Source organism: Jaculus jaculus, chromosome 14 (genome assembly GCF_020740685.1).
Source record: "Jaculus jaculus isolate mJacJac1 chromosome 14, mJacJac1.mat.Y.cur, whole genome shotgun sequence".
Taxonomy (NCBI): domain Eukaryota; kingdom Metazoa; phylum Chordata; class Mammalia; order Rodentia; family Dipodidae; genus Jaculus; species Jaculus jaculus.
In genome coordinates, this window is record NC_059115.1 from 20710500 (window position 1) to 20733802 (window position 23303).

The following is a 23303-nucleotide window of genomic DNA, read 5'->3' on the forward strand; positions in this document are numbered from 1 at the left end:
CTCTGTCTCCTTCTCTCTCAAATAAATAAAAAATATTTCAGAGAGAGTGCAAGCGAGTGAGTGCATAGTGGTTAAAAGGCACTTGCTTAGTAAGCCTACTGACCCAAGTTAAGATTCCCTGGTACCCACATGAAACTAGATGCACAAAGTGGTACATATTGTCTGGAATTAATTTGCCAGGGCAAAAGACCCTGGTATGCCTACACTCATTCTCTCTCAAATACATAAAAATAAGAATAAAAAAATATCCAGCTTTACATGGGTGGCTGGGGAACTAAATCTAGGCCAGCAGACATGGCAAGCAAATTCTTTTAACTGTGGAGCCATCTCCTCAGCCTTATTTATTTTATTTTGCTTATGTAATTATTATTATTTTTTATTATATTTTTTGTTTTTTTGAGGAAGGGTCTCACTCTAGCGCAGGCTGACCTGGAATTTACTATGTAGTCTGAGGGTGGTCTCGAATTCATGGCGATCCCTCACCTCTGCCTCCCAAGTGCTAGGATTAAAGGTGTGTGCCACTATGCCCAGCAATTATTAATTTTATTTATTTATTTGAGAGAGAGAATGAGCTTGCCAGGGCCTATAGCCACTGCAAACTAACTCCAGATGCATGCACCACCTTGTATATCTGGCTTACATCTCTCCTGGGGAATTGCACCTGGGTCCTTTGGCTTTGCAGGCAAGTGCCTTAACCACTAAGCCATCTCTCCAGCCCTGCTTATGTAATTTTAAAAAATTAATTAATTTGCAAGCAGAGAGAGATAGAGAGAGAAGAGAAACAGAATAGGCTGCCAACGAACTCCAGATACATGCACCACTTTGTGCATATAGCTTTATGTGGGTACTGGGGAATTGAACCCAGGTCATTAGGCTTTGCAAGCTAGTGTCTTAATAACTGAGCCATCTCTCAAGCCCCCATTTTGTTTTTCTGAGACAGGATCTCATATAGCACAAGTTGGCCTCCAACTTGCTATATGGCTGAGGATTTCCTTGAACTCCTGATCCTTCTGCCTCCATCTCCCCAGTGCTGGCATTAGAGGGGTGCACTATAACACCTCGTTTATTCAGTGCTGGGGATGGAACCCAGAGCTTCCTGCATGCCTGGCAAGCACTCATCAACGACCTACATCCCCAAACCTTTCCCAAGTTTTTGTTTGTTTGTTTTTGTTTCTTTGAGGTAGGATCTTGCTCTAGCTCAGGCTGACCTAAAATTCATCATGTAGTCTCTGGCTGGCCTCATACTCATAGCAATCCTCTTACCTCTGTCTCCTCAAGTGCTTGGTTTAAAGGTGTGCACCACCATGTTTGCAACAAGTTGGTTTTTTGTTTTTATTGGTTTTTCAAGGTAGGGTCTCTAGCCCAGGCTGACCTGGAATTCACTATGTAGTCTCAGGGTGGCCTTGAACTCATGGCGATCCTCCTACCTCTGCTTCCCAAGTGCTGGGATTAAAGGCGTGCGCCACCACGCCCGGCTTCCAAGTGTTTTTTGTTGTTTTGGGCATGTGTAGATACACATATGTGCTTGCACTTGTGTGTGGAGGTCAGAGATCAATATCAAGTATCTTCTTCTATTGCTCTCCAACCTTTTTTGTTTTATTTTTAAAAATATTTTGCTTTTTAAGTTTTTGTTTATTTATTTGACGGAGAAAGAGGGAAAGGGAGAGAGAGAGAAATGGGTGTGCCAGGGCCTCTAGCCACTACAAATGAACTTCAGGTGCTTGTGTCCCCTTGTGCAGCTGACTAACCTGGGCCCTGGGGAATCAAACCTGGGTCCTTTGGCTTTGCAGGAAAATGCCTTAATCACTAAGGCATCCCTCCAGCCCTGTGTTTTGCTTTGTTTTGTTTGTTTTTTTTTTTTTTTTTTTTTTTTTTTCAAGGTAGGGTCTCACTCTAGCCCAGGCTGACCTGGAATTCACTATGCAGTCTCAAGGTGGCCTTGAACTCATGGGGATCCTTCTACCTTTGCCTCCCAAGTGCTGCGATGGCATGTGCCACCACGCCTGGCATGCGCCACCACATCCGGCTTTGTTTTATGCTTTTTCAAAGTAGGTTCTCACTCTAGCCCAGTCTGACCCGGAGCTCACTCTGTAGCCCCAAGCTGGCCTTTGATCTCAGGGTAATCCTACCTTAGCCTCCCAAGTACAGAGATTACAGGCATGAGCCATAATGCTGGGCTCTTCTCCACCCTATTTTCTAAATTAGTTAATTGGTATGTGTGTCTTTATGTGTATATGGACATTCCAGGACCTCCTGCTGCTGCAAATGAACACTTGATGCCTGTAGCATTGTTTTTTTTCAATATCTGCTAATTTATTGAACATATTTATGTAATACAGAACAACTAAAGTTAACCAAATGAAACAGATAAAATCAATCTGATAATTACACACATAGGCTTGTGGTGCTTTTTCACCCAGCTTACGTGGGTGGCTTGGGAATTGAACCCAGGACAGCAGGCTTTGCTAGCAAGTGCCTTTCACTGCGGAGTCATCTCCCCAGCCTTCTACCTTACTTTTTTAGACAGACCTCTCACTAAATTTGAATGTCACAGATTCAACTAGACTAGCTAGTCAGTGAGCCTTAGGGATCCTCCTGTCTCCGCCTCCCCAGTGCTGCACAGACATTACCACTCAGCTTTCTACGTGGGTGCTAGGGGTTCAAAACTCAGTGCTGCATGCTTGTGTGGCAAGCGCTTTGCCCACTGAGCTGCCTCCACAAGTCCCTCTTTCCCAAATTCCTCATCTTTTTTTTTTATTTTTATTTTTTAATTTTTTGAGGTAGGGTCTCACTCTAGTCCAGGCTGATATGGAATTCACTATGTAGTCTCAGGGTGACCTTGAACGCACAATATGATCTTCCTACCTCTGCCTCCCAAGTGCCGGGATTAAAGGCATGTACCGCACCCAGCACTCTATCTATTTTGAAAATTTATTTACTTGAGACACAGAGAGAATGGGCACACCAACAACTGTAAACAAACTCCAGACGCATGTGCCACCACGTGCATCTGGCTATGTGGGTCTCGGGGAATCAAAACTGAGTCCTTAGGCTTCACAGGCAAGCACCTTCACCGCTAAGCCATCTCTCCAGCTCCCCGATTTTTTTTATCTTAACACAACTCTTAAAACTCTGCTAGTTCTGACACCCAAGCCACAATTCCAGAGGCTCCTTGAGACTCACCTACAACTCAGTCTCCCCCATACTCCCAATAAAACCTCAAACCAGCTCACCTCCTGCCACTCCAGGACCCCACTCCAGGCCAGGAGCTTGTTGGACACTGACTGCTGCCCACCAAGTGCAGGAGCCCCAAGTTGGGCTGGTGAAGGGCCACTTACCCCACCTGGAGCCACAGTTCCCGCCTGTGGAAGAGGAAGAAGGGCAATGAGGGGAGCCATGCCACCTCAGTGAGATGAGAGGGACAGACCTCAGGCAAGGAGGGCGGAACACAGGTCCTTTGATCCACAGAACACCTGGTCAGCTCCATCAGGGACCATCTGTGTTCTGACCATACAGGAACTGAGGACTCCAAGACCTGCAGATGCCTGGGCTCCTCCACACAGCCCTGAGCCCTGGACTTGCCCCACAGCTGCAGAGCATGGGCACAAGGAGCTTCAAAGCCTGGGCCGATCACCTTCTCCAGAAGGCTCACACTGTCCTCCCACTGCCCACGCCCCCAGGGGAGAAGGGGCAGAGTGTGGACAAGAGCACATACCATGGATGGAGCCCCAGGCTGTGCAGGGGGTGCCAGGCCTGGGCCAGGGGCCACAGTGGAGACCAGGCTAGGCTGTGTGGCAGGAGGTGGCTTGGGGGCTCCAGTGGGTCCAGGGGCCAGCGACGGTGCCGGGCCCTGGCTGAAGGGAGGGCCTACTCCTGAAGCAGCTGGCTGGAGAGGGTTAATGGGCGAGACTGCGGGAGAGACGGGATAAGTGGGGAATGGGTGCAGAGAACCTGTCAAGCCACCCCTTGGCCTCCTTATGCAAGACTCACAGCGCGGGCCCAGCCCAGCCTTCTGATTCTTGGCAGCCTCCACAGCGTTCTGTGCAGCCACCTGAGCAGCACTCAGGTTCCCAGGGACCTAGCACAGTGGGGGGGGGGGGGCTGATGAGGACCACATACCCCCAGACTTATGCACCCCCAGTCTCAGGCAAACCACACAGTTCCCATGCCTTGGGATCCCAGCACTCCATCAGTAGAGGGGCCAGTACACAACTTGAGGGGCCCCTTCATCCTTCAGCCTGTGTTCCCTTAGGTCCTCACATAAGGTTATAGCTTCCCACAGGCCCCAGTGCCATTTCTTGCCTGGCACTGCTCGTACCTGGTACTGTGGCGGGACGGGGGGCAGCGCCTGCTGGGGAGCTGCGGAGAGTGTGGCTGCCGAGTTTGAAGCAGGAGGCAGGGGGACTGGCTGCTTGGACTGCAGGGGACCTGGGGCTGAGCCACCCCCAACTGAGAGCAGGAAGGAAGAGAGGGGGTTGAAGATGGAAAAGAGACCCCCAGAGAAATACCAGACCCCACCCCTGCACCCTGCCTCACCAGGCAGCACGAGGCCCCGCACCAGCACCATGTCCCGTGGGTCCTGGCTCACATCACTGGGTGGCGGCAGTGGATCTAGTAGGGCAGGGGGAGCTGCCTTCTCAAACAGAAGTCGAAGGGCAGGCAGCTTCCTCGGGGACACAATGGAGAAGTGGATACCTCGCTACAGGAGAGGAGATGAGGTTCTTCTAAAGGTGCTGGAGCCAGTCCCCAGCCTGCCACACTGGTTATCAGGAGGCAGCCTGAGGCTGCAGGCAATAACTGATTGTGGTTTCTGCAACAGACCCTTCATATAAAAGAACTCTCTAGTTCTTTTAACAAGCCTAAATAAACAGAGGTAGCCACAGAGTCCCTGAATATTCTGTGACCCAGAGGTTTAGACCCTGGCTCTTCTTCCTCACACCCAGAGATCCAGGTAACAGCCCTCCCCCGTCACTTGCTCAGGTCCCAACCCTCCTCCCTCAGACCAGCCCTCACCTCTCCAATCTTCTGCACAAGGCTCTCAGTCGTGCACCCCGAGTATGTGGTGCTCTCAACGGCAGGGAGCAGGTAAGGGGGTGAGTTGCAGATAAGGAGACAGACTCGGTGTGTCTGGCCACTGACGGACAGAAACAATACTTGGATCAGGCACTGACAGGGGCCCTAAAAGTGACCACAACCTAGCAGCAACTGGAGGGTCACTCCTCTACTGAAGTGGAACCAAGAACAATGCTGGTTAAAACCGACATACTTAGGCCAGGTGTGGTGGCGCACACCTTTAATCTCAGGCAGAGGTAGGAGGATCACTGTGAGTTCGAGGCCACCCTGAAAATACAGAGTGAATTCCAGGCCAGCCTGGGCTAGAGTGAGACCCTACCTCAAAAAAAAAAAAAAATAAATAAATAAATAAAATAAATAAATCCTGACACACTTGGGCTCTCAGTGGTTAGTGACAGGATCCATGTCACTCAGCAAGCAAGGGGTGCAGGAGAAAGTCCCTGAGCTGGCACATGATGAAAGGACACTGGCTTTGCCTGCACACAGACATCTTTTCTGTTTCCCAGTCCAAGGTGGGTGAGGGGTGGAGTCACAGACAGGCTGTACAGTTCACCTGCCAGCACACTCACATTTGTTCGCGCATCTTCTTGAAGTCGTCGAATAGCTGCAGTGCTGTACTGAGGCCTTCCGCAATGAGGCTGCAGCTCTCACCACCACCTCCCATAAACCTGCGGGGGCGGACAGGGATCCCTGGCAGTCAGACCTGGAGACCCTGAAGCCAGGCTGCAGGCATCCCAGTCCTAGGTCTGCTCCCTTCCTGTGCTCCATCCACACCAGCCTGTACCTTTCAGTGTGATACTGTTGATCTCTGCTTCCTTGTGCTTGGTGACAGACAATCAACAGACTGAGAGTGAGGTCAGGGGATAGTTGCCATCTCACCCAGGAGACCTGGAAGGGAGGGCCTCAGAACAGAGAATGGGAGAGCCAGGACACCAAGCCTGGGCCCTGTGCTGTGTGGCTGAGTCATGCCCTGTTGTCCCTTCCTGCATCTGCTCCATTGTTTTTGTCTGTTGGCTAGTTAGTTTGAAAGCAAGGTCTTACTATGTACCACTGGACTGGACTTGTAACTTGCTATATAGCCCAGGATGGCCTTACACTTTAAACAATCCTCCTGCCTCAGCACCTCCTAAGTGCTAGAATTACAGGTGTGTGCCACCAAATCTGATTATCTGCTCCATCTTTGAATCAGTGTCTTGGGAGCTAGAGAAACAGCTCAGTGGATGACGGGCTTCCTGCTCAAGCGGGACAAGCACTAGACTCCATGTAAAACGCCAGAAACCTGGTGGCACATGTCTTTAATCCAGGCAGTTGGGAGTCACAGGTAGGAGGACCACTGTGAGTCCAAAGCCACCTGGACTACAGAGTGAGTTCCAGGTCAGCCTTGTCTACAGTGAGACACTACCTCAAATAAACAACAACAAAAAAGCCAGAAATCGTGGCAAGAAAGCCCTGCTTCAAATGAGGTGGAAGGACTGACCCAAAAGTTGTCCTCTGACACGTCACATGCATGTCCACACTCATATCCTCAAACATGCATGTGTGCACATACAAAATAAAGTAATTTTCAAAATAAATAAGTAGGGGATAAAGAGATGGCTCAGTTAAGGTGCTTGCTGGCAAAGCCTAAGGACCCAGGTTCAATTCACCCATACCCATGTAAGCTAGATGCACAAAGTGGTACAAGTGTTTGAAGTTCCTTTGCAGTGGCTGGAAGCCTTGGTGCACCCATATGTGCTCGCTCTCTCTCCCAAATAAATAAAATATTAAAAAATAATTTTCCATCAGCCTATAGAAGTGGCGACACCAGTGAACTTTTGCCATGAAGAGACCCACAGCACACACCACTGACACTGCCCGCTGGCTGTGTAGCACACAGCTCTGGACCTGGACCTCAGCTGCCAGCAGATCTCCATCAGTGCGCTCTACAAAGAGCATCAGTCAGGTTTCATGGCAGACCTAGGTGCAAGGAACTCTCCCACTGGAGAAAAGCAGATATGGACAGCAGACGCACAGGATAAGCAGGAAAGTGTGACCTACAGTCAGGAAGACCTGAACACCAGACTTCTCCCTCCTCCACCATGGCCTGGTGGAATTACAAGGAGACGGTGGGATGGAATCCCGAGCTCTGCCTGCATGCAAAGGCATTCAGGTGGAAGGGTTTGCCACGTCCTTCAGAATTGGAATCTTAGAAAGCACTGACTGGAAAGTTTGATCCCAAATTCCCAGGGGAACTGATTGTATCTTGCTGAAGAAAACCCAGGCAGGAAGACCCAGCTTACCGAATCTTCTCATGGGAAAGACATCGTCTGTCTGAACTTCCTCTACTTGTAGAGACCATACAAAGACAATCCAAGAGTGGGGTGGGAGAGGAGAAATCACATCATCCCACTGAGAGAAAATATTCAAGTGTACCTTCTACTTCAAGTTAGCAGACTTTCTATTACATATATATTTTTGAATTAAATTTTTTTATTGAAAAAAAAATTTTCAAGTTGGGTGTGGTGGCACATGCCTTTAATCCCAGCATTTGGGAGGCAAAGGTAGGAGGTTCACTGTGAGTTAAAGGCCACCCTGAGACTATGTAGTAAATTCCAAGTCAGCCTGGGCTACAGTAAGACTGTGCCTCAAAAAACAAACAAATAACAACAACAAAAAAAAACCCTCAGCACCCGGGAGGCAGAGGTAGGAGGACTGCCAAGATTTCAAGGCCACCCTGAGACTACACAGTGAATTCCAGGTCAGCCTGAACTACAGTGAGACCCTACCTCGAAAAACCAAAAACCAAAAGAAAAAAATTCAAAACAGATAAAGTAGTCCCTCATGTTCTTTCACAGTGCTATAAACTGTGTCCCCATGACAACAATGTGACTCTCAACCCAGCACTGGAAACGTAATTTTTACTCAAGTAATGTAGCAAGCGAAGGTTTCTCAGTGACCCTAATGCAGCACAACTGTTATCTCTGAAACAGAGGAAGGGAGACGCAGTGGCACACACTCAGAGGGAAGAGGGCGTGCAGGCAGGGAGGCCTCCTGAGGAGCTGGCCCACTACCACAAGCCACAAAGTGCCTGGGGTCATCAGCTGCTGGAAGAGGCCAGGAAGGACCCTTCCCCCAAGAGTTTCAGGGGTCCTGGTTGTGCCAGGACTATCACCTCAGACACACAGCTTCCACAGCTTCAGCTCTTCCACCTGGGTTCTTGCACTCTGCTGTGGCAGCCTAGGAGCCACACTTCCCATGCTTCCCTTAAAGCTGATCTGCAGCCATGACTTGTCTCATGTCTCTATTGTCTATTCCTAGGAAAAGCCTCTAGTTCAGCACAGCCACTGCTGCCTGCCACCATTCTTTCTTTTCTTTTCTTTTTTTCTTTTTGGCTTTTCAAGCTTGGGTCTCGCTCTAGCCCAGGCTGACCTGGAATTCACTAATTCACTATGTAGTCTCAGGCTGGCCTTGAACTCACAACGATCCGCCTACCTCTGCCTCCCAAGTACTGGGATTAAAGGCATGAGCCACCATTCTTAATGGCCACAGGGGTCCTGGGTAGACACTGTAGGCCCTGCTCACCCCCCAACTGTGCTCTCAGCCTCCATGTCTGTTCCCATGTGCCCCACAGAGCCTGAGCCCTGTCCTGTCTTGTACCTAGCCCTGTCTTGGGTGGAAATGGCTGGCTGTTAAATAAACAAAGGGCCCACAGCCAGCCACTTCCATCAAGGCAAGAGCCACTCAAGCCTCAGCTTGGCATCTGGGGCCAAAGGCCCTGCTTCCCCGACTCTACAACCTCTGCCTGTCAGACCTGCATAATACCTTCTGGCCCCAAGTCCCTGGCCTACCTTTAAGGCCACATCCCCATTTTGGCTTAGAAGGAAATTCTTTCTGGTAGGCCCACAATGGGGGCAAGGGCAATTTTTAAGTCACAGAGGTAAGGTGGAGGCCAGAGCCAGAGCAATCCTAGATCCAACTTGTTGACCAGCTTCCTGCTATGGAAGAAGTAAAACCACAATTTTCTCAGGCCTGAGATTCAATCAAGCCAGCACCTACCTGGCCTGGACAAGAGGGAGCACCAGTCCCCAGTGACAGTGTGATGTCTCTCTGACTCGGCACTGTGACAGAGATGGGGCTTGCAAAGTATTGAGTGTATGAAGGCTGGCCAACTGTCCACTAAAGGAACACTCATGTGCTATTACGTACACTTCAGTTAAGAAAGAATTCAAAAGTGTGTGGGGGGGGGAGGGAATTACCATGGTTTTTTTTTTTATAATCATGGAAAATGCTAATAAAAAAAAAATTTTTTTTTAAAGAAAGAATTCAGCAACTAGGCGTGATGACACACACCTTTAATCCCAGCACTCAGGAGGCAGAGGTAGGAAGACTTCTTTGAGTTGGAGGCCACCCTGAGAATACAGAATGAATTCCAGGTCAGCCTGGGCTAGAGTGAAACCCTACCTCGAAAAATAAAACAAAAAAATAAATAAAGAAAGAAAGAATGAATGAATGAGTTCAGCGGCCATGGTGGCACACGCCTTTGATCCCAGCGCTCAGCAGGCAGAGGTAGAAAGATCACTGCACACAGTGAATTCCAGGTCAGCCTGAGCTAGAGACCCTACCTTAAAAATAAAAAAATAAAATAAAATAAAATAAAAGAGCCAGGTGTGGCACATGCCTTTAATCCCAGCAAGCACTTGGGAGGCTGAGGTAGGAGGATCATATTGTGAGTTCAAGGCCACCCTGAGACTACATAGTAAATTCCAGGTCAGCCTGGGCTAGACTGAGACTCTACCTTGAAAAACAAAAACAAACAAATAAATAAACACTCAGCCCCCCCAAAAAAGCAGAGTGTGGGAGCACATGCCTTTAATGTGAGCACTCAAGAGGCAGAAGAGGTAGGATAGCTGTGAGTTTGAGGACAGCCTGCGACTACACAGTGAATTCCAAGTCAGCCTGGGCTAGAGTGAGAACAAAATACAAACAAAACCCCCAAAAGATCAGAAAGAAAGAAAAAGAAAACTTAGCTAGGCATGGTGTTTCATCTTTATAATCCTAGTACTTGGGAGACTAAGGCAGGTAGACTGCTATGAATTTAATGTCAGCCTGGGCTACAGAGTGAGACTGTCTCAAAAAAAGGAAAGAAAGAAACTTGAAAGCAAACATGATGGTACACACCTGACATCTCAGTAGTTGGGAAGCAGAGGCAAGAAGATCAGGAGTTCAGGCTTCAGCTACACAGCAAGTTATAAGGCCAGTCTGAGATTTAGAGACCCTATCTCAATAAAAAGAAAAAAAAAAAAGCTGGACATGGTGGCACACCTCTCTCTCTCAAATAAATAAAGTATTAAAAATAAATAAATAAAATAAAATAAGCCAGGCATGGTGGCACACACCTTTAATCCCAGCACTTGGGAGGCAGAGGTAGGAGGATCACTGGGAGTTCAAGGTCACACTGAGACTACATAGTGAATTCCATGTCAGCCTGGGCTAGAGTAAGACTCTACCTCAAAAATAAATAAATAAATAAATAATTATAAAATAAGTCTGGGTATGGTGCACACAACTTTAATCTCAGCACTTGGGAGGCAGAGGTAGGAGGACTGCCGTGAGTCCAAAGCCACCCTGAGACTCCATAGTAAAATTCCAGGTCAGCCTGGGCTAGAATGAGACCCTACCTTAAAAAACCAAAAAGGAAAAAAAAAAAAAATAAGTGAGTATGATGGAAGATGCCTGCAATCCCCAGCACTTGGGAGGTAGAGGCAGGAAGATCATTCAAGGTCATCCTCAGCTACACAGTGAGTTGGAAGGCAGCCTGGGCTACATGAGAGCCTGTCAAGAAACAAAAATAAATAGGGCTAGAGAAGATGGCTAGCAGTTAAGGCGTTTGCCTGCAAAGTCAAAGAACCCTGGTTCGATTCCCTAGAACCCACATAAACTAGATGCACAAGGAGGCACATGCATCTGGAGTCTGTTTGCAGTGGCTGGAGACCCTGGTGTGCCCATTCTCGTTCTCACTCTCTCTCAAATAAACAAAATATATTTTAAAAAATAAATAGACACATTTAAAGTGTTCTGGGTGATACAGGTGCCACTGTTAGGGCTTCTGTTTCTACTAGCCTGGTGTCCCCATCCATTCCACCCCATTCATAATCTGGAGGCCTGCGGACCACAGAGGCACTGGTCACAATGAATAGCTGATACAGCCCACTGGGCCAGGACTCTGTCTGCCTGGGCCCTGATGACTGATGACTCCTCAGGTCATTGGTGTCATAAACTTTTTTTTTTTTTTTTTTGGCTTTTTCAAGGTAGGGTCTCACTCTAGCCCAGGTTGACCAGGAACTCATTTTATGGATACAGGTTGGCCTTAAACTCATGATGATCCTCCTACTTCTGCTGGGATAAAGGCATGTGCCACCACATCCAGCCTGTCAAACTTTTGTGAATAAATAAATGAACAAAGGAATAAATAAATAAACAAATGAATGAGCAAACTGGCATAATCTATGGGGCTGACGCTCTACTCTTTCTGATTCTAGGCCACTAGCCGTGAGAAAGGCAGAAAGAACACCCCTTGCCAGAAAGGAAATGTAACATCAGAAGTAAGTCTTCCCAAAGCAAGGCCATTTCAATTAGCACATTGTGTTCCCTAAGCACCAATGTACCCAGCAGAAGATATTTCTTCCAAGTGGGAACAAAATCTGTTCTCTTGAGATTGCTATGGCCCTGGAATGTCACAGACGCTGAATTATGTTCCTGGTAAATCAGTGACCGCTGGAAATGGTAAACAATAACTGCAAAAGCTTAGCAGCAGGTTGGCAGGGCCTCATAATGAGGACACGGTGTTTTCAGGGGTTCTGGGTACAGCACATTCTGAGTTAGTGAGGACACAAGAGCTCACTGTCCAGATAGTGGCTCCCTCTTATCTTCCCAGTGCCCCTGGAATGTTCCTGAGGGAGTATGCCTGCTGTTCCTAACATCCACCACTCCCAAAGGTTTTTCTTTCTCTCTGAGGGTCCTGCAGCCATCACTCACACACACAGCCAGTCTCCCAAAACCTTCTGCATGCCAATCCCTACTTAGAAGCAATTCACAGGAGAAATAACCAGGGACCTGGTCATTCACAGAGGTCCAGAGGTGGGGGGCAATGACAGGGAACACAGGAAGGTCACAGGGACAGGAAGGACAGCTGGCTGCTTACAAACATCATTCCCAGTAGGAGCACACCTGGGGTGGGGTCTTGTAGTGAAGCAGAAGCACCCAGGGTGATGAGTATGCAACATGTCACACTTGCTCCTGGAGTCGCTTAGCCAACGAAGTATAGAGGCCTCCCCTGTGCCAGCCTGGGCTAGGGCTTGACTTGACATATGTCACCCAAGGAGCCCCCACTGAGTGTTATTCCAATCTCACCATAATCTAACGTATTGGTTCTCAACTGGGGTGGATTTTGCCTCCCAGAGAACATCTAACAATGTCTAAAGACATTTCTGATTCTTACAACCTGGAGAGGGGATGCTGTTGAATTCCAGTGAATAACAAGGTGGTACATGTGTCTGGAGTTTACTTGCAGTGGCAAGAGGCCCTGGTGCATGTCCATTTTCTATCTACATTTTCTCTCTCTCTCATAAATGAAATATTTAAAAAAGAAATCCAGTGAGTAAAACTAGCCTACAAGACCTGGGGTGTGACTTGGTGGCATAGCACTTGCTAAGCACAGACAAAGCCCTGAATCCCATCCCCAGCAGCACAAAAAAAATCCCAACATCCTCCTACACTCAGAACAAAGAAATTAAGAGTAGAAGCTGGAAATGGTGCCTCATCTCTGCAATTCTAGCACTCACAGGGCTGAGACTGAAGGATGAAAAGTTCAAGGCCATGCTATGGAGTATTAAGGAGTTTGGACCAGCCTGGACAACCTGATAAGACATCATTGTTCCAATTAAAAATAAATAACTAAGGGAGCCAGACATGGTGGCACACACCTTTAGTCCCAGCACTCAGAGGCAGAGGTAGGAGGATTGCTGAGAGTTCAAGGCCACCCTAAGACTTTGTAGTGAATTCTAAGTAAGCCTAAGATAAGGAGGGTGGATTGACAATTAAAGGAGCTTGCTTGCAAAGTCTGCTGGCCTGGGTTCAATTTTTCAGTACCCATGAAAAATGCACAAAGTGGTGCATATGACTGGAGTTTATCTGCAGCAGCAAGAGGCCATTCTTAAAAAAAAAAAAAAAAGATGAAAAATGGATCTACCACATGAAACAGCAATAGCACTCCTAGGCATATATCCTAAGGACTCATCTCATTACCTTAGAGATATTTGCTCAACCATGTTTATTGCCGCTCTATTCACAATAGCTACGAAATGGAACCAGCCTAAATGTCCCTCAACTGCTGAGTGGATAATGAAGATGTGGCACATTTACGCAATGGAGTTCTACTCTTATGCAGTAAAGAAAAATGAAGTTATGAAATTTGCAGGAAAATGGATCTGGAAAGGATTATACTAAGTGAGGTAACCCAGGCCCAGAAACCAAGCATCACATGTTTTCTCTCATATGTGGATCCTAAGCTACAAATAATTGGACTTCTGTGTGAGTAGGAAGAAAACTCAGTAGCAGAGGCCAGTAAGCTAGAAAGGAGATATAAAGGGAACAAAAAGGGAGGGAAGGACTTAATAGGATGGTATTATATATATGTAAGTAAAAGAACAGATTAATGGGGGTGAAAAGGCCTAAGTGAAATCAGGGAAAGAGATTGAGTAAAGGAAAGGTGGAGGGAGGGCTAATCAAAATCTAAGAGGATATAAATAAATCATATGGAATCCTACTTTTTTTGGACAATGGAACACTCAGGAGTCATAGATTGTTGCTAGAAAATTTTCAGTGCCAGGGATGGGATATCTTCCAGTGAGTTGTTGGCCAGGGACGTCCCTGATGACCCCAAAAACATTACATGCCCTTGCCGAGGCTCTTGGTTTCCCACCAGGAATAGATGGTAAGACCCTATTGCTGAAGACTCCACATACTTGGGCTGCAAAGTCACTGAGAAATCCTGCTGGAACTGAGTTTGATAACCTCCTTCATGTAGAGCAGCTGACAGAAAGATGAAAAAGCTACACTGCATGCAGTTCAATGGGAGAGAGAGAAATCACCAGTGAAGGCACTCAATAGTGGACACTGCAAGCTTTATATTTGACCAGCCAGTCCAAATAAGCCAACAGGTGCAATAGTGACACGTCTGTTATGGAGGAAACCAACTGCTCTGTGACTGGACTGGAGGCCCACTCCATGGGAAGGAATGCAACCCTGATACTGAAAACCTACAACAGAGGTTTTCATGAGCCCTAGGGGTATAACACCTGCTGCTGTCTGGCTAAATGTATATACTATGCTCACCAAGCTGCCCAGTAAGCACTTCTCTTAATGTTCATGATCAAATACACTACTCTCACTTTTGGTTAGAAAAGCTTCTCTTTTCAGATGGCAGTGACCTTGGGATGACTCAGAAGGCACCATGGTGCTGAGAAGTGACAGAGGAGTGCTCAGCAGTGAAATATCTCTATCACCTTCCAAGACTCAGGGTCCATTGTGGAAGAGGTGGCAGAAAGAATTTAAGAGGCAAAGGAAGGGTGGGAGTCCTTACAACGTGCTCCCTCCAGACATAAAATGGCCTGGATATCCATGACCTCACAGTGTCTGATACTACCTACACAAGACCATTATAAGAGGAAGATGATGACATCTAAATAAGAAGAGAGACTAATTGAAAGGGGGAGGGGATATGATGGAGAGTGGAGTTTCAAAGGGGAAAGTGGAGGGAGGGAGAGAATTACTATAGTATACCGTTTACAATCATGGAAGTTGTCAATAAAAAAAAAATTTTTAAATGAGGGGCTGGGGAGAGTGCTCAGTGGCTAAAGGTACTTACTTGCATGTAAAGCATACCAAACCAAGTACATGTGTTTGGTATCTTGGCAGCAGCAAGAAATCCTGGTGTGCCCATACATGTACACAAACATGCAAATAAAAAAGTTCTTAAAACTTGGGCTGCCAGGCATGGTGGCACACACCTTTAATCCCAGCACCTGGAAGGCAGAGGTCGGAGGATCGCTGTGAGTTTGAGGCCACCCTAAGAATGCAGAGTGAATTCCAGGTCAGCCTGAGCTAGAGTGAGAAACTACTTCAAAAAAAAAAAAAAAAAGTTGGGGTTGGAGAGATGGCTTAGCAGTTAAGGCACTTGCCTGCGAAGCCTAAGGACTCAGGTTCAATTCTCCAGGTCCCACACAAGCCAGATGCACATGGAGGCGTATGTGTCTAGAGTTTGTTTTCAGTAGCTAGTGGGCCTAGCGTGCCCATTCTTTCTCTTTAATAAGCAAAAATAATCTTTAAGGGCTGGAGAGATGGCTTAGCGGTTAAGCGCTTGCCTGTGAAGCCTAAGGACCCCGGTTCGAGGCTCGGTTCCCCAGGTCCCACATTAGCCAGATGCACAAGGGGGCACACGCGTCTGGAGTTCATTTGCAGTGGCCGGAAGCCCTGGCGCGCCCATTCTCTCTCTCCCTCTATCTGTCTTTCTCTCTGTGCCTGTCGCTCTCAAGTAAATAAATAAATAAATAAATAAATAAATAAATAAATAAATAATAATCTTTAAAAAACTTTTTTAAAAATTACAAAAAAAAATCTGGGTGTAGTGGCATATGCCTTTAATCCTAGCACTAGGGAGACAGAGGTAGGAGGATCATTGTGAGTTCCAGGCCAGCCTGGGACAACAGCTTGGGCTAGAGTGAGACTCTGCCTCAAATAAATAAATAAATAAATAAATAAGGCAGCAATGGTAGCTTAACAGTAGAGCTCCTGTCTAGAATCTACAGTGAGGGCTAGGGGCATGGATTCAGAGGTAGAGCTCTTGCCTAGAATCCACAGTGAGGGTTTGGGAGTGTCACCCACTGTAGAGAACTGGCTAGTATAAAGCTCAAGGTTCAAGCCCGAGTACAGCAGGAGGAAGTTAATGAGTGCAAAGTGCCAACAACAGTGGTAGGAATGGAAACTTGCTTCCCTTCTAGGGCACATTTAAACACAGCATGCCCACGGGAGACCAAGGTAGGAAGCGAGTTTGAGACTACAGTTTCAGGTAAGCCTGAGTTTGGCGAGGGGGGGGGGGGGAAGGCTGGAGAAATTGCTCAGTGATTATGGCACTTGCTTGCAAAGCCTGACAGCCCTGGTTTAATTCCCCAGTACACATAAAGCCAGATGCACTATGTGGCACATGCATCTGGAATTCATTTACAGTAGCAAGAGGCCCCAGAGCACCCACACTCACTCTGGTCTGCCTGTCTCTTTTTCTCTCACAGAAACAAATAAAAATATAAAAATTGGGCTATAGAGATGGCTTAGCAGTTAAGGCACTTGCCTGCAAAGCCAAACGATCCTGGTTTGATTCTTCAGGACCCATGTAAGCCAGATGCACAAGGGGACACATGCATCTGAAGTTTGTTTGCAGTGGCTGGAAGCCCTGGCACACCCATTGTCTCTCTTACTCTCTACCTCTTTTTCTCTCAAATAAATAAATAAAATATATTTAAAAATCATAAAAATCAATGAGCTGCAAGGTCACTGAGAAATCTTGCTAGAGCTGAGCTGAAAATCTGCTCCCTACATCCCATTACAGTAAGTGGGGAAAAGTTACACTGTATGCAGCTCCATGGGACAGAGAAATCATCAGCAGAGAGAAACAACAGTGGACACTACAAGCCTTAAGTGTGGCCAGCCAAGCATAATGAGCCAACAGGTGTAATAGTGGCATGTCTGTTATGGGGGAGACCAACTGCTCTCTAATTGGACTGGAGGCTCTCTCCAAGGGATGGAGTATGTGCCTGATACTGAAAACCTATGACAGGAGGTCATGAGCCCTAGGGGTGTAACGGCAGATGGGGCCTGGCTAACTGCGTATACTGTGCTTACCAAACTGCCCAGTAAGCACGCCTCTTAATGTTCATACCCCTGTACTAATGTTACTCTCATTTTTGGTTAGAGAAGCTTCTCTTTTCAGATGGCAGTGACCTCTGGAATGACTCAAAAGGCACCATAGAGTGGAGAAGTGACAGAGGAGTGCTCAGCACTGAAACATCTCTATCACAACTTCCAAGGCTCAGAGTGCATTGCAGAAGAGGTAGTGGGAAGAATGTAAGAACCAAAGGAAGGGTAGGGCTCCTTATAATGCCCTCTTCCAGATACAAAATACCCTGGATATTCATGACCTCACAGTGCCTGGCACAACCTGTTTAAGACCTTCATAATGGAAGAAAAAGATGATGACATCAAAATTAAAGAGGCTGTTAATAAAAACTAAAAAGCCTGGCACAGTGGCACATGCCTTTAATCCCAGCACTGGGGAGGCTGAGGTAGGAGGATCACCATGACTTCAAGGCCAGCCAGAGACCACATAATGAATTCCAGGTCAGCCTGGGCTAAAGTAAGACTCTATCTTGAAAACCCCTCTCAAAAAAAAAAAAAAAAAATCACTTACCTGCATTTACGATGTGTTGATATAGTCTGAAACCCACTCCTGAACTTACTTCAGAGTGAAGGCCTGCCCTTAGTGTTCCCAACTCCTGGTAAATGTTCCCTTGTGCAGGCCCCGCCTACTCACAATAGGATAGACTCACCAACCAAATAGGTGGTGACCAAAGTGATGGTGTGTGACTCAATCATCTAGAAGCCTGGTAGCTTCCTCTTTGCTGTATCAGCTCACCAACTGGGAGGAAAGCCAGATGTTATGGTGGGTGTCAAGTGGCTGCGTAGCATGGCTGGCTGGCAAATATCCAGCAAGGAACTAAGGTCTCTGCCAACAGCCACAGATGAGCTGCCTTGGATGTGGATCTTCCAGCCCAGGCATGGGTGAGTGCAGCCTTGGCTGAGACCCTGACAGCACCACAGCTGAGTTTTACTCTCCTGAGTTCCTGACTTGCATCGCAAAAAGGCAGCAAGCTGGGGGAAACCAGCTATACAGCAACAGATAACCAGTACAATAAAAGCAAACATGGAGCCAGGCATGGTGGCGAACACCTTTAATCCCAGCACTGGGGAGACAGAGGTAGGAGGATTGACGTGAGTTCAAGGCCACCCTGAGAATACAGAGTGAATTCTAGGTCAGCCTGGGCTATAGTGAGACCCTACCTTGAAAAACAAACAAACAAACAAAAAGTAAACACGAGGCTGGAGAGATGGCTCAGCAGTTACAGGTGCTTGCCTGCAAAGATTGATGATGGCCCAGGTTCAATTCCCCAGCATCCACATAATAACAGATGCACAAAGATGGAGTTAGTTTGCAGTAACAAAACCCTGGTTTGCCCATTTGTTTTCCTATCTCATTAATACATAAAATATATATTTATATTTTTAAAAATGAACAAGGGAAGCTGAGCATGGTGGCACACGCCTTTAGTCCCAGCACTCCAGAGGCAGAGGTAGGAGGATCACCATGAGTTCAAGGCCACCCTGAGACTACACAGTGAATTCCAGGTCAGCCTGAGCTATAGTGAGACCCTACCTAGAAAAACAAAACAAAACAAAACAAAAAGAACGAGGGAAAGAAAGCCAGACATGGTGGCACATGCCTTTAATCCTAGCACTCAGGAGGCAGAGGTAGGAGGATTATTGTGAGCTTGAGGCCACCCTGAGACTACAGAGTGAATTCCAGGTCAGCATGAACTAGAGTAAGACCCCACCTGGGGGGGGGGGCAGGGCTAGAGAGATGGCTTAGTGGTGAAGGCACTTGCCTATGAAGCCTAAGGACCCATGTTCAACTCTCCAGATCCCATGTTAGCCAGATGCACAAAGGTGAGGCAAGCCCAAGTGGCACATCCCCACTAGGTGGTACAAGCATCTGGAGTCTGATTCAGTGGCTGACGCCCTGGTGCACCAATTCTCTCTTTCTGTTTTTCTGAAATAAAAAACTTTTAAAAAAGCTAAGCATGGTGGTACATGCCAGCACTCAGAGGCTTAGGTAAGGAGGATTGCTGGGAGTTCAAGGCCAGCCTGAGACTACATAGTGAATTCCAGGTCAGCCTGAGCTAGAGTAAGACCTTACCTCGAAAAACAAAAAAGAGAAAAGATGGGCTGGAGAGATGGCTTAGCAGTTAAAGTGCATGCCTGTGAAGCCTAAGTACCCTGGTTCGATTCTCCAGGTCCCACATAAGCCAGATGCATATGGTAATGCACGCATCTGGAGTTCGTTTGCAGTGGCTGGAGGCCCTGGCATGCCCAATCTCACTCTCTCTCTCTCTCTCCCTCCCTCTGTCTCTAATAAATAAGCAAATAAAAAACAAATTTTTTTTAAAAAGAACAAAAAAGAGAAAAGAAAAAAGAAAGAACATGAGTGCTATAGAACCTAGATACCCCTGCTTCACAAACAATGGGAAGCACTAGAGCCTGACAAAAACTGAGACTTGAGCCCAAGGTGCCATGCTCCAGGTCCACAGCATAAACTAACAAAATCTGACCCAAGCCACAGAAGGGACTGGGGTGGTACAGCCCCATCCTTTGTGCTCAATCTTCAGGGCGCAGGGAAAGGAGGATAGGGGTAAACAGCACAGACCAGAGGCACTTCGAGCTCAAAGGACACACAATCCCAATGGCGACTGGAACATCTCCTGCAGCTCAAGTATAAGCACCATTCCCAAAGTCCTTCCCGGGGTTACCGAGCCTGCCCCCACTGGAAGGAAAGCTCACTTGATGCCATCGAGCCAGGTGACAAACTCATAGGCGCTGCTGGTGGGAGCGTGACACTGGACATAGGACTCTGGAGCACAATCCACTGTGTTGAACACCACGAGGCTGTACTGGGTTCCACCATACTGGGAATAACAGGGCAGAAAACCTTTAGCTGGGGCCCAAGCTCCTTTTCCTCTCAGACAAAAATGGGCCTCCTACTTCAGAAGCAAACATTCCTCATCCTTCTTCCCTCAGACCACTCATCTAGACTCCACCCTCCTCCCTCACACCCAGGGATGCTCCCCTGGCCCTCCTCCCTTAGGTCAGAAGTCCTCTTCAGCCCTCTTTCCTCACATGCAGGGGTGCTCCTCTGGACCTCCTCCCTTATATCAGGGTCTTCTTTGGCCCTCCTCCCTCACACCCAGGGGTGCTCCCCTGGTCCTCCTCCCTTAGGTCAGGATCTTCTTCGGCTCTCCTCCCTCATGCCCAGGGGTGCTCCCCTTGCCCTCCTCCCTTAGGTCAGGGTCCTCTTCGGCCCTTCTTCCTCACATGCAGGGGTGCTCCTCTGGACCTCCTCCCTTATATCAGGGTCCTCTTCGGCCCTCCTCCCTCACACTCAGGGGTGCTCCCCTGGCCCTCCTCCATCACACCCAGGAATCCTCCCCGGCCCTCTTCGCTCAGATGCAGGCTGCAGGCCCTATCTCCCCTCTGGGACCGGACCCACACTCACGTCTCCCCCGAAGTCTGTCTCTGCAGGAGGGCCTCCGTTGAAATACCTACACAAGATGGAGGAAGCAGGTGAGGCGGGCTGCGGAAATGACAGCGGGCAGGGCTGCCGCGGACGCACACTCACTCGATAGCCGGGAGCAGGTAGTGCTCGCGGAGTTCCTCGAAGTAGGGACCGAGGTTGGCCGTGCCCTCGATCACAAACACCACGTCGGCCACAAGGCCCCCGGCCCGGGCCGGGCCCTCGGACCCGGGGACCATGCCCCGCGCCACAGCCACCGCCGTCGTCGCCGCCGCCGCCGCCGCCGCCTGAGCGGAAGTGCGCCTGCGCCGCCCGCACACCCGAGCCGGATGTTTGGCAGGCGCCGCCGACGCCGACTCGGCCATCTTTATGCGGGGCATCCGGGACCTGTTCTTTCTGTCTTTATTCTGGTGCATAGTAGAAGTCTCAATGAACCCTCTTGGAAGCCTTTAGTGACCTACCTAACGTGTGCGGAGCATGAGAGCGTGAAATAAGTTGCACAAATGCACATCCGGCCGCCATCTTTGAGTGGGTCGGCCGTTTCTGACTGTAGACTGAAGGGGAGGGCCCGTGGAACCTGGTTGCTATGCAACGCGTACACTGGTTCTGTGTTCTCACAGAGAACTGAAGTTAAGCTCTTGTTCTTTCCCCTCACCATGGGGACTGAGGAGTGATTGGGCGAAACGAGATTACTGAGCAACGCTTTGAGGGTGCAGCCAACTTGGAAGTGACAGCAGCTGTTTTCCCTAGAAAAGGTGAATTCCAAATTAAATGAAAGTTGCTAGGCAACACCTGATAATTGTTTTCGGGGAAAGAAGCCAGAAAGTGACCCAAAACATAAATACATTACAGGTAGATTTAGTAAAAGAAAAAAGGCTGGGAGTGCTGCGCACGCCTTTAATCACAACACTTGGGATGCTGAGGCAGGAGGATCACTGTGAGCTCAAGGCCAGCCTGGGACTGTAGAGTGAATTCCAGGTCAGCCTGGTCTAGTGCCAGACTGGGGGTGGGGGGGTTCCCTTCGTAGTCTCAGGTGGTCTTGAACTCATGGCTATCCTTCTACCTGTGCCTCCCAAGTGCTGGGATTCAAAGCATGCACCACCACGCCTGGCCAAAGACTACCAGGTCAGACTGGACTACGGTAAGACCCTACCTCAAAAAAACAAAAAAAAAATTCACACACACACACACACACACACACACACACTATGGTCTCTTGCCTCTGCAAACAAGTGCCTATCCACTTTCCTGTGGGTGGCTGAGAAATTGAACTCAGGTTGGCAGGCTGTGCAGGTGAGTTTGCCTTTAACTGCTAAGCTGTCTCTCCAGCCCTTTAAATTTTTAAGAAAAATTTTTAAGTTTTTTTTTTTTTGGTTTTGCGAGGTAGGGTCTCACTCTGGTCCAGGCTGACCTGGAATTAACTCTGTAGTCTTAGGGTGGCCTCGAACTCATGGCGATCCTCCTACCTCTGCCTCCCGAGTGCTGGGATTAAAGGCGTGCGCCACCACGCCCGGCTTTAAGTTTTTTTTTTTTTTTTTTGGTTGTTTTGTTTTGTTTTTTTTGAGGTAGGGTCTCATTCTAGCCCAGGATGTCCTGGAATTATTTTTTATTTTTAGAGAGAGCCAGAGTGTGCTCAAGAGAGACAGAGAGAGAGAATTGGCTCCAGGGTCTTAGCCCCTGCAATCAAACTCTAGACACTTGTGCCACCTAGTGGGCACATGCCACTTTGTCCTTGCCTCACCTTTGTGCGTCTGCATAACGTGGGATCTGGAGAGTTGAACATGGGTCCTTAGACTTCACAGGCAAGTGCCTTAACTGCTAAGCCATCTCTCCAGCCATTAAGAAAATTTTTAGGGCTGGAGAGACATCTTACAGGTTAAGGCACTTACCTGCAAAGCCTAAGGACCCAGGTTCGATTCCCAGGCCCCATGTAAGCCAGATGTACAAGATGTACACATGTGTCTGGAGTTCTTTTGCAGTGGCTACAGGCCCTGGAGTACCTATTCTTTCTCTGTCTGTCTCTTTTCTCTCTATCACTCTCTGCTTGCAAATAAATAAATAAAAATCAAAAAATTATTTGTACTATAGGGATGGTTTAGTGGTTAAGCTGTTTGCCTGCAAAGCCAAAAGAACCCCAGTTTGATTCCCCAGGACCTATGTTAGCCAGATGCACAAAGGGGTGCACACATCTGGAGTTCGTTTGCAGTGGCTGGAGGCATACCCATTTTTTCTCTCTCTCCCCCTCTTCCTCTTTCTCTGTCAAATAAATAAATAAAATATTTTAAAATAAAAATGAAATTAAAAAATATGTTCTTATTTATTTATTTGCAAGGAGAAAGAGACAGAACAAGAGAATTCATGTGCAGAGCCTCTTGCCACTGCAATGAACTCCAAGTGCGTACACAACTTTGTGCATCTGACTTTATGTGGGTACTGGGGAATCAAACCTATACTTGTAGACTTTAAAAACAAATGCCTTCGCCAGGCATGATGGCACACGCCTTTAATCCTAGCACTTGGGAGGCAGAGGTAGAAGGACTGCCGAGAGTTTGAGGCCACCCTGAGAATACAGAATGAACTCTAGATCAGCCTGTGCTAGAAAAACCTTGAAAAACCAAAACAAACAAATGACAACAACAAAAACAAATGCCTTTAACTGCTGTCCCATCTCCCCAGTTCAAAAGTTATTTTATTTGATTTTTTTGGTTTTTGAGTTGGTGTCTCACTCAGCTTCAGATTGACCTGGACCTCACTCTGTAGCCCATGCTAGCCTTGAACTCATGGCAATCCTACTTTT

The 23303-nt window shown here is 47.8% G+C and overlaps 1 protein-coding gene across 3 annotated transcripts in view; it reads right to left on the reverse strand.

Moving 5' to 3' along the window:
* Med25 (mediator complex subunit 25) overlaps nt 1–20769 on the reverse strand; it is a 29044-nt gene extending 8275 nt beyond the window's left edge. For 2 of the 3 annotated variants that reach the window (XM_045133803.1, XM_004672218.2), the window contains exons 1-10: nt 20612–20769; nt 20489–20534; nt 19777–19901; nt 5643–5741; nt 5014–5134; nt 4537–4699; nt 4319–4449; nt 3991–4078; nt 3716–3909; nt 3234–3362 (exon numbers count right to left, since the gene is read on the reverse strand). In XM_045133803.1, coding sequence (XP_044989738.1) covers nt 3234–3362; nt 3716–3909; nt 3991–4078; nt 4319–4449; nt 4537–4699; nt 5014–5134; nt 5643–5741; nt 19777–19901; nt 20489–20534; nt 20612–20745 — 1230 coding nt within the window. In that variant the 5' untranslated portion in view covers nt 20746–20769. Of the gene's footprint in view, nt 1–3233; nt 3363–3715; nt 3910–3990; nt 4079–4318; nt 4450–4536; nt 4700–5013; nt 5135–5642; nt 5742–5857; nt 5955–19776; nt 19902–20488; nt 20535–20611 lie in introns of those variants that run through there. The other variant, XM_045133804.1, reaches the window with a different exon arrangement.
* Between the last annotated feature and the right edge of the window lie 2534 nt (nt 20770–23303).